Source organism: Anopheles merus, chromosome 3L, assembly GCF_017562075.2.
Source record: "Anopheles merus strain MAF chromosome 3L, AmerM5.1, whole genome shotgun sequence".
NCBI lineage: Eukaryota > Metazoa > Arthropoda > Insecta > Diptera > Culicidae > Anopheles > Anopheles merus.
Window position 1 is genome coordinate 2,646,410 of NC_054085.1, and position 10,138 is coordinate 2,656,547.

Genomic DNA, 10,138 nt, shown 5'->3' on the forward strand with positions numbered 1-10,138 from the left:
AGTTTCATTTTGTTGTAGTAACACTTATGTAGATGGCCGGAAACAAAACGTATGTTAATAATTGACTTCAGTTTGAATTGAACAACTCCTGGAACATATGCTTAACCTGTAGTTGAACGTTACACTGTTTTATATTGAAAGAACGTGCTTTTTTATTACACAATATATAACATATGTGGTACAATCACCAATGATTCTCCGGCATCAATTCATTCATTCAACGGTCGACGATGGGTTATGTTAATGTCCGACGGGAAAAGTAATGATCCCTTAAATTGTTGAAAGAGTTTGATCAACGTACAACAACAAAACGAAAAGAATAGTTGTATAAAACGCAATATAAATTGTCGTTTAATTTTCCCGATGCTGAGGACTGTCCGACATAACAACTCGCTATCTATGTCACAATTAGCCATCCTTTTGCCCATTAGTCAGTATTAAAATATCTGCTGAGCATATGGTAGGCCGTAATGAACAAATATCGTACACGACACGCTCTAACATGGAATTTGACAAAACTGTCTTTGTTATGAAGCATCATAACAATAGATTTGCACAAATTAAATTGCTCACTTGCAATAACGGAGCGAGAAGAAACGGGTAGACGTTTGAAGAAAATAATACAAATATTAGCTATTCTTATATTCGCTATCCCTGTACCAATACATTTCCATTGTACGGTTTGATGTGCGTATGAAGAAAGCAATGGGTAATTTTTAATTTACACCTTTTGCCAGATACCTGCACCACCTAACCAGATACTTAAAAAAACAGTGATGCAAATCTTCGCCTCAGTCATTCTTAGGATGCTGACAGTTGTACACAACCTAAAAAGCATTTGTTGCCACTAGTTTGTATCTTCTTTGTATCATTGGTATTTGTCTTCTCACCCGTCGATACTCTTCTCCGCCCTTCGTAATTTGGAAAGAATGTGTAATTAGATGTCTCATAGCCAAAAATAATTAAATAATTGGTCATTTTAATCACACTTGTATATTAAAAGGAAAAGAAAAACAAACAAACAAACAAACGCAGAACGTTACAACAAAAGAAAAGCTATCAACAATTGCTGCACAACAAGAAAACAGGAACAAAAACGCCTAAATGAAAAAGTTAATGAGGATGGAATATTAAGCGCCAAGTAGAGCAGTTTTAGAGTATCCATGTTGCTGCTGTTCTTGTATTTGGATAATTGTTACCATCTCGACAAAATATTAGCAATTGGTACTAGATCTTAGCTGGAACCGATCTCTTAGAATTCCATTGCGCAGAGTTATTGCTGCTTTCGGTTATGGCGTAGATTGAAAACGTTTCCGAAAAGATTTGTAAAACAAATAAATCAAAACAATTTAATCAAATCGAACATTTTACAGTTGAAAAGAATTGGAATAACAGAAAGTGTTCTTGGCACTTACGGCGCTTCAACGGACAATTTTAATCTTTGCCGTGTTTTTACTCATTGGTATAATATAACTCCTTTGAGTTTATGTAGCGTATTACTTTTTCCACGAGTGTTAAATAGCCAGCATTTTAGCAGTTTGAAGTGTTGTTTCCTCCATAGCATACGATAAAAGCTTTGAAAATTGGTGAAGAAACAAAAAAGCAACACTTCTGCACATATTTATTGAAAAAAATAATAATAACGACGAAAACAAAAACAACTGCAACAAGTGTGTGATCATTTAATGTTAATTTACTGCTAAAAGTGGAGTATTGCTGAGAATGAAGCGAAGACGTAAACAGCGTATTTATTTGTAACAAAAACGAACGACGATAAGCAAAAAGAAAACAAAAAAAGAATAAGCGAAACAAGAATTAGTGGAGAAGGAAGAGTGTGTTGTGTAAACGAATTAGAAAAGAATACCCGTGTCCCAGGGCAGCAGGGAAATGAACTTGTCAGCATAAAAAATAAAAACAAAACAAAACAAATATGTAGCGTGTACCATATATTAATTTGAAAGACCTGAATAAAGATTTAAATTTTTGAAATTTTTCTGTCGTGTACATCTACGATCATGATGATGTGGCCACAAAAACTTTAAAAAAATCAACTTCAATGTGTTGTTTGAATCTACACCAAACAGTTACGTGTTTACAACTCTATTCCATCACTATTTTCATACGCCATTTCCGAGGCTAACCGGGGCTGTGAAGGTTTCCATTCGGGAGAGGGTTGTAGCAGCTTTCGAATAGTCTGAAACGATATGCAGCAACTTCAATGATCTGGAGCTACATAGAACATACGGTGCAAAAGGGTGCAGAGTTGTCAAGTTTACCTGCCATGCAAACGGCGACGAACTAATGCACATATTTTTAACAGCTACAATAACTGCAATTCCAAAAGGAGCCAGTGCAATGATCCATCCAAACACGTCAGCCCAATTCGGATAGATGTACCGGCCGTACGCCACGGGTTTGTATTGTAGCCAGTTAAAGCAAAGAATGAACTGAATGAAGAAAAAAACATCGTCGTTTATACAATATTTTGCGATTGAAGTAAAGTGACAGTAATGCGTATTATTACCAGCAACATTGCTGGCGTGATGTACTTCCAAACCGTCACCCAAAACCAGTGGAACCATTTTGATCGTTTCCCCAGCATTTCTTCGATGTTGGAGATGAACCGTTCACAGCCGTAAATCCATCCGACCAAAATGCATTCAGCAATGGCTATTAGCAACACGGACCAGTTTGCCGCGTACTTGTCGAACAGCTGGAACCAGTACATTCCACTCTAGTGCGAAAAAAGAATAAAGTCAAACGTGAGTAGATCGTTCACGGTGCATCTCACAGCGCCCAACCGTTGGCGCTTGGTATTACATTTGTCACAAATATTAATCCTCCAAGATACCCAACGATGCTAACTCCGGCCACAACGGCTATTTTTCTTCGGCGAAGGGCAGGAAAGGTGTCCAACACGGCCGTCACCACCGTTTCCATCAGCGTGAACTGTGAGTCAAGCCCTAGCGTTAGCAGCATGAAAAAGAATAACACTGACCACAGTCTAGGCATCTGCAGCTTTCCGACGAGCTCCGGAAACACAACAAACGCCAAACCGGCACCCTGATCGATGACACTGTCCACGCTAGTGTCCAGCTCGTGCGCTAGGAAGCCTATTATGGCGAATATGACAAAGCCGGCAAAGAACGAGGTGAGTATGTTGGAAATGGCTACTACGATCGAGTCCCGATAGCAATTGTTGTCGAAGCGGTTGTACGACGCCAACGTCAGCAGTCCGCCCCAGGCTGGGCTGAGGGCGAAGAAAATCTGCACGGCAGCGTCTCCCCAGATCTGGGCGGTGCGTAGCTTGTCCCAGTCCGGGCGCACGTAATACAGGATGCCATCGTACGCACCGGGCAGGGTAAGGCCGCGAATGAAAAGTGCCGCCAGTACGACGTACGGGAAGAGGGCGGTGAAGTATACTACCTTTCCGGAACTTTTGACACCTCGCGATAAGCAAAGGAACACTATCGCCCAGGCTACTAGCAGGCAGATGGCTAACCGTTGGTTGATAATTCCGGTCTCCTCGATGCCGGCAGATATTTGAAGAAAGTAATTCCTTGAATAAGTGAGTAGAGAATCAATTATTGTCCACGGCTAGCACCTGGTTGTCCAAGAATGTCCATCAGGTGTGAAATGGAAACCAAGCCATTGGCTAACGACAACAGTAATAACGCTTTAAATACATCTACATACCATATACCATATAGACGGCAGTAAAAAAGGCGATTGAAAGTCAAATGATAGTGTGAAGTCGGCTTAATGAAGCAGAAGTAATAAAAGCACTGTATCGAATCACTTACTTGAAAAATTCTTCCGCCGGAGGTTTGCGTGGCGTCCGAAGCGTTACATTAAGCAACCGATACTGTTCTCTCGACAAACAGTTGGCCATATAGTACGATCGATTCGTAGCTAAACAGTTGTCCTCCTCCTCGTACGAGAAGCAATTCACCGTGGCCCACTCATGCTGGCATCCTCGCCACGGTAGTGGATCTTCGAACGACACCACCATGTAGAAAACGGTCCAGGCGATAATTACATTGTAGTACAGCATCACCATTCCCGATACCAGTATCATGCCGTACCCAATGCCTTCCGAAATAGGGGCGAGTCGTTTGAAAAGTATGGCCGGACCCAAACCCACGTACTGTGCCAGGGATAACTCCATGAACATTAGCGGCAGCCCAGCAATCACTAGCATCACGGTGAACGGTATCAGAAAGGCCCCTGGAAGCAGCAGCAGTAAGCAGCGCGCAAGTATCAACGAACACACGTTGCAACGAAACTACACGTAATACTTACCTCCTCCATTGCTGTAGCAAAGGTATGGAAATCGCCATACATTTCCCAAACCGACTGAGTAGCCCAGTAGCGACAGGAGGAAATCGTACCGCCCTGTCCAGGAGCCACGTTTTGCGAGCGCCTCATCATTCATCGGTTGATCGCTGCAGAAATCGTATTCGGATGCGTACGCGAGCTGTCTACGACGTTCAACGCGCTTTAACCACCCGTCCACGGTGAGCTTTGTACTACAGTCCTTGGACACAGATAAGCGACGCAACGGAGTAACAGTATCATTAATTATGGTAATTAAGAATTGCTCTCATATCAGCCACCTGTCTGCACCTAGTTACAGTGTGACCATAAACAAGATATTCATCTGATAAATGTTCTTACTTCAATCTCATCTTGGCTGCTAGTATCCATTGGGCCGTAGTACCGTAGCACCGATTTCAACGACACTGCAATTTCCGCACTGAGGCTTAACTGGGAAATGGTTCTTGGCTTTTGCAGTAATATCTAACCCACCGGTCAGTAGCCAACATTGTTACCATATGTCGCGAAGTCATGAGAATTTTTGCAAATTAACTTACTGCGAAGGTCGTGTGACAGTGTGACACGGTGCAATGTCGGACGATTTGCTTTACGATTGAGGTTGATCACACGTCATAACTATGTAGTGAATGTTTAGTTTATCTTTTTAAAAGATCGAATCAAGCCACTGTACCATGCTAAGTGAGACAGTATTTTTTTACTTTTACTTCGGCAACTGTAAAAATGTAAACTCAAAACTCACAATATAGTTATTACGTATCAAGCTCGATCAGTTTGATAAAAAAGCGTATGTTGAAATTTCTAGCGACATGAAAAGATAATTTAACACGATTAAAAATTCAACAACAATTTGTACGAACGAACAAATTTTCACGATAGTCTCCACTATGCATTGATCCATTTTTTTTATTTGTCTATTATTTATCTCTAGGCGGTCTATTTGATAGTCGAATCTTATAAGACTGGATTTGATCGATTCCCTTTTACATGATCTTTCTGTTTTTTTCATGGTGAGGGATTGTCTTGAATGTTGTCTTGACTCTACAGGCCGGCATAACTGCGTTGTTCGTTACGCCAAAAGAAAGCCAAACATGTGTAATACTAAGTAGTATTCCCATGCTATAGGACCAGCCAATATGATAATGTAGTAAAATTACTATGGTTATGTTCGGAGCTTAGAGAAAACACACGTCTTATTCGTTTGAATGCAGTAACGGAAGAGAGTTTTTTATTCCTAATTTGACAATATAATTCTATTTCCATTTGCTATAAAATTCGTTCTACGATTTCATCATTAGGTCTAGTTCTCATGATAATCATCTTGCGTTCATAACAACACTCCTGCTCAACGCAAGTTCCCTTACCTATCATTCTATATCTTTCATAGTGAAGCACTTAATCTTATCAAGGTTATTAGCTTCTGTATTCTAATTCTAGCTAGTGATTTTGTTAATAGATCCGCGATCATTTCCTCTGATGAACAATAGAACGTTTGATCCTTTGTGAAACAATAGCGCGTTGCAATATGCTTAGTTCTATTACTCAACTTTTCGCCTGATAAGATTTTCAAACCGCTCTGGTTGTCTCCGTGAATAATAATTTCCTGTCATTTAATTATTAATCATTTAATTCCTCAAGACATAATTTCAGCCACAATGCTTCCTGTATCCCTTCTGATAGTGCGACAAATTCTCCACAAATTATCCCACTATCGCATCCCTTTTCGCTCAATCGCAAACGATAGTCTATGGTTCCTTTTAAATATCTTACAACTCTCTTTAATTCACACCAATTGCGTTGTGCGGGTTTACTAATCCTTTGGCTAAGTATTGATCTTCTTCTTCTTCTATTTGGCTGATTATTGATATGGCTGCCGATATATCTGGTCTTGTGTTAATCCCAAAATAAAGCAACTTGCCTATTAACTGTACTCCTTGTTATTAGGCAGTTCGATTTCTGCTTCGTTTTTTATGTACTCTGAATGAAGAGGAATACTAGAAGGTTTAGCATCTGTTGATCCACTAGTGATTATTAAATCTTTGATGTAGTTGCGCTTATCAACAAAATAATCTCTTTGTAGAGGTTCCCCTTTTTGCCGCAATCTCCATTAGCACGCGGAAAGTCATCTGCTTAATTACGAGTGCAAATACCTCATCATAATCTGTTCCAAACTGCTGACTAAACCCTTGTGCAACGACACGAGGCCATGCCTTTTAATTTTTGAATTGTTTGGAAATTCAAATGTCCTAGTCACCTGTGCCATATTTCGTTGGACAGAAATGTTCCCACTCTATTATCATTTAATTGGTACAACCCATTCTCAGCAATACCCGATACGAACACTTCTCCATTTTCATCCAGCTTTTCGCATTTACGTTCTGTAAATACCACCTTTAAGCCATTTTTACATATTTTACTAATTGACAGTAAATTTGTGGCTAAGTCTGGTATTTCAAACACGTTTAATAAATTTACCGCACCTTTTTGGCAATTTACAGAACCTGTGCTCGTGACAAATGTGTTGTCTTTCCGAGAAATCTACACCTTATTTTGCCATGTGCGAACTTGCTCCTCAATCGAAGTACCATTCACTTTCATTCACATCACCCATTGCCAATACAGAACCTCTACAATAGGATTTCCTCTACTTAAGAGCGCTTCATCATCTTTTTTGCACGTGGTTTTCAGTTCTTGTAAAATTTTCTACTTTATCGCATCTGCCTTCATGGCTATTCCCGATGCATACAATCCCATAATCATGAGCGCGTAATATTTAGCAAGATTGAGCCATCAGCAGGATTGACGAAACCCAAATATCACTCATTTCAAAACTCATTTCTTTAAGTTTGTGGCACATAGACATTATTGCATCAACAAGTGCTTCATTTGCTGTATTAGCATCCATCACAAGGCTGTAATTGTGCTTTTCTAAGCTAAGCGTGATAGTGGACAATGCTCGCATGTCCATGTCTTTGTCTACCGCTTTATCGTGTTTAGCCGTTACAGTATCCCAGCACCGTTCTCTACGCAACATCATCTTCATCGCGATACCGACGTTCAATGCGAGGTTGTTGCTCCCGACCGCGTGGCCGCTTCCCAAGGAAACATTTTGGACTTAGCTTGAACAAAAACTGGGCTGTCTTGCTCTATCTTCTATACCGCACCTGCTTGCACTCATTCGCGAGCGTTAAAATCTACTCTCCCGATTTCATGTTCTGTATATATGTATAAGTGAATGTGCAGCGTTTTTCTCTGTGCTTCCTCTTCTTCTCCCTCGTTCGTACTCCCTTCTTCCATCGATCCGATGCGCGATTCCTGATTCGACCGCGCAGAAACATTTGTAAGGTTCCGTGGCAATGCGATACTGTACAAAATTATACACATTGTTTTCATTTAGCATCCGTGATCCACGTGGAACGCCCGTCAATATCAAATTCTCGATATTGGCGGTGACTGGTGAATGAATATGTCTCCCCTCTCCTCGTCAATTTAATTCACTTGCTACATCTCCTCCCCTTTCCCCTTCACCTAGAACTCATACATATGAAATTCTAGAGAGTGGGAGAAAAGAGGCAGAAGCATCAGCTTTTTCGCTCTCTCTCAAAAAATAAGTCCAAAATTGTCTGTCTTTGGGTACCAGTATGGATACTGAGATAGGGCCCCATCTCAGGTCCATAGTTTTACCAATTCATCGTGTTTTGGTCGTTTGGGTAGTTTTACCAATTCATCGTGTTTTGGTCGTTTGGGTTAGTGCTGCTGCTCCTGCGCTGCTCTCTCTGCTCGATCCTGCGGAATACGCTTCCTCCGTGCTCATTTCTCTCGTACACAAAATTTCACTCTTTGTTCGGGTGATGTGAAGTGTGGCACTTTTATCTTCGATTCAAAATTTAGCACTTAATTTTGGATTGGGTCTTGGCCCATAAGCTGTGGTAAAATTACTATGGTTATGATCGGAGCTGAGAGAAAACACAGAGTTTTCCTTTATTCCTAATTTGACAATATAATTCTATTTTGAGGCGAAAGAACTCCGTTGGAGCCAAAGCCTCTCTAAACTATTCCAACAAGATATAATTCTATTTCCATTTGCTATAAAATTCGTTCTACGTTTTCATCATTAAGTCTAGTTCTCTTGTTGATTATCTTACGTTGGTTCATACCCTACCCGCAAATTTCCGTTAAATGCCTTCTAATCGTCTTGTAATCGCCGGCGAATTGAAGGCGATCAGCAGTGCATTTAGCAGTAATTAAATGCCTTTGAAATATGTCAATGAAAAATTTCGCTTTTAATTTGAAATTTGAAATTGCAACTGTCAAAAGAAAACCTTACAAGCGTCTTCAGCACTGCGCACTGTTGTAGTGTTCCCAGATATGAGCGTGAGATTCGATAGCACGATTTACGTGTTATGTTCTCTTGCGTTAAGCTCTGAGCTATTTCACTTTATTAAAGATGGTCTACATTATTCGGTTGTTAAAGACCAACTCATTGAAAGGTGATAATATATCAAACTCATTTCGATAACTAAAATAAAAGGAAAAATGAGATACATTTTTCTCCCATCCTGATTATGAAGGGTAAACATAGTCATTATCATGTTTTTTAAAAAGGTGTTTTTAAAATTTCGCTTCACATAAATTTGATTTGTTCTAATTATAGCAAGAAAATATTAATTTAAAAAGAAATAAACACAGAAAAAAGATAATAAAAATTAGGATTTGAACACACGCTTTCTCGGTTCGGAACTAAAAGCGTTGTCACTACTCTAGTTGGCAGTTACATTAGTGAGGGTGCAAAACCAGTATATAAACAAGCTAAGATGGCGGCAAGTTATCTGTTCTCGTTGAATCAAAAAGTTGAAAGATTTCGAAGAGATCCCGTTTCAGCCGTGAAAGTTTCGGTTGAAATCTTTATTCGCCTTCTAAGGCGACTAAGGCCTTAAATGCCTTCTGAATGCCTTCAAAGCCGTTTAATGCTGGTAGGGCGTAACATACAAAGACTTCGTTTAGCAGACGGCGAACGACTCATGCATTCTAAAAATAGCAAAAAGCTGGTGATGTTGTCACAACAGTCATACTTCATACGATAGTGGCCTTGATGTGAGTTGCACACAGTCTCTTAAATTGGAGTATTGTCTCTGCATTACGCACCTCTCTGGGCATCATAATAAAAGTTTGTATGCCTTTGAAAAACAAAGAGTTCATTGCAGATGCTGTCTCAACATTAGGAACTCTCGGGTCTGCTGCTCTTCTTGTGTTGTAGTCGTGCACATTTAATCCTCGAACAACCCGATCACAAATATATTGAGGCCTGGAAGTGACTGTTCAGCAGTTTATTAACAAAAATCATTGTTTGGTACATTACCCGCTGTTTCACCGACATCCATTTTAGGGTATCCAGCATAATCAATGACGACGTATACCATCCGCATCGTAGAATAGCTCGCATTGCTCTGTTTTGCAGTTTTTACATTCTTGTCATTTGTCCTGCACTAGCCATAAATAGAATTGACGGACAAAAATCCAGATATAGAGCCATAAAAGACTTAAGTAAAGCTGTATCTTTGCAAAAACACTTAAGTCTTTTTTTTAGTCGACAAATAACCCTACCCGCAAATTTCCGTTAAATGCCTTCTAATCGCCTTGTAATCGCCGGCGAATTGAAGGCGATCAGCAGTGCATTTAGCAGTAATTAAATGCCTTTGAAATATGTCAATGAAAAATTTCGCTTTTAATTTGAAATTTGAAATTGCAACTGTCAAAAGAAAACCTTACAAGTGTCTTCAACACTGCACTGTTGTAGTGTTCC

The 10,138-nt window shown here is 39.9% G+C and overlaps 1 protein-coding gene across 1 annotated transcript; it reads right to left on the bottom strand.

Moving 5' to 3' along the window:
* Window positions 1-1,929: 1,929 nt before the first annotated feature.
* Window positions 1,930-4,778, bottom strand: LOC121598406 (sodium- and chloride-dependent glycine transporter 2-like). The gene is made up of 7 exons (XM_041925208.1): window positions 4,678-4,778; window positions 4,303-4,537; window positions 3,804-4,227; window positions 2,821-3,559; window positions 2,525-2,734; window positions 2,277-2,447; window positions 1,930-2,194 (listed from the first exon to the last, which is right to left on the bottom strand). Exons 1-7 carry the CDS (start codon window positions 4,705-4,707, stop codon window positions 2,093-2,095), a joined length of 1,911 nt encoding a protein of 636 aa, XP_041781142.1. The 5' UTR covers window positions 4,708-4,778; the 3' UTR covers window positions 1,930-2,092.
* Between the last annotated feature and the right edge of the window lie 5,360 nt (window positions 4,779-10,138).

What these genes read in the sequence shown, in the direction of transcription:
- LOC121598406 (XM_041925208.1), bottom strand. Translation starts at nt 4,707, where the DNA reads ATGGATACTAGCAGCCAAGATGAGATTGAA. An exon ending in GATTAATATTTGTGACAAAT is followed by an intron (nt 2,735 to 2,820) that starts GTAATACCAAGC and finishes TTTTCGCACTAG; the next exon opens with AGTGGAATGTACTGGTTCCA. An exon ending in CGTCGCCGTTTGCATGGCAG is followed by an intron (nt 2,195 to 2,276) that starts GTAAACTTGACA and finishes ATATCGTTTCAG; the next exon opens with ACTATTCGAAAGCTGCTACA.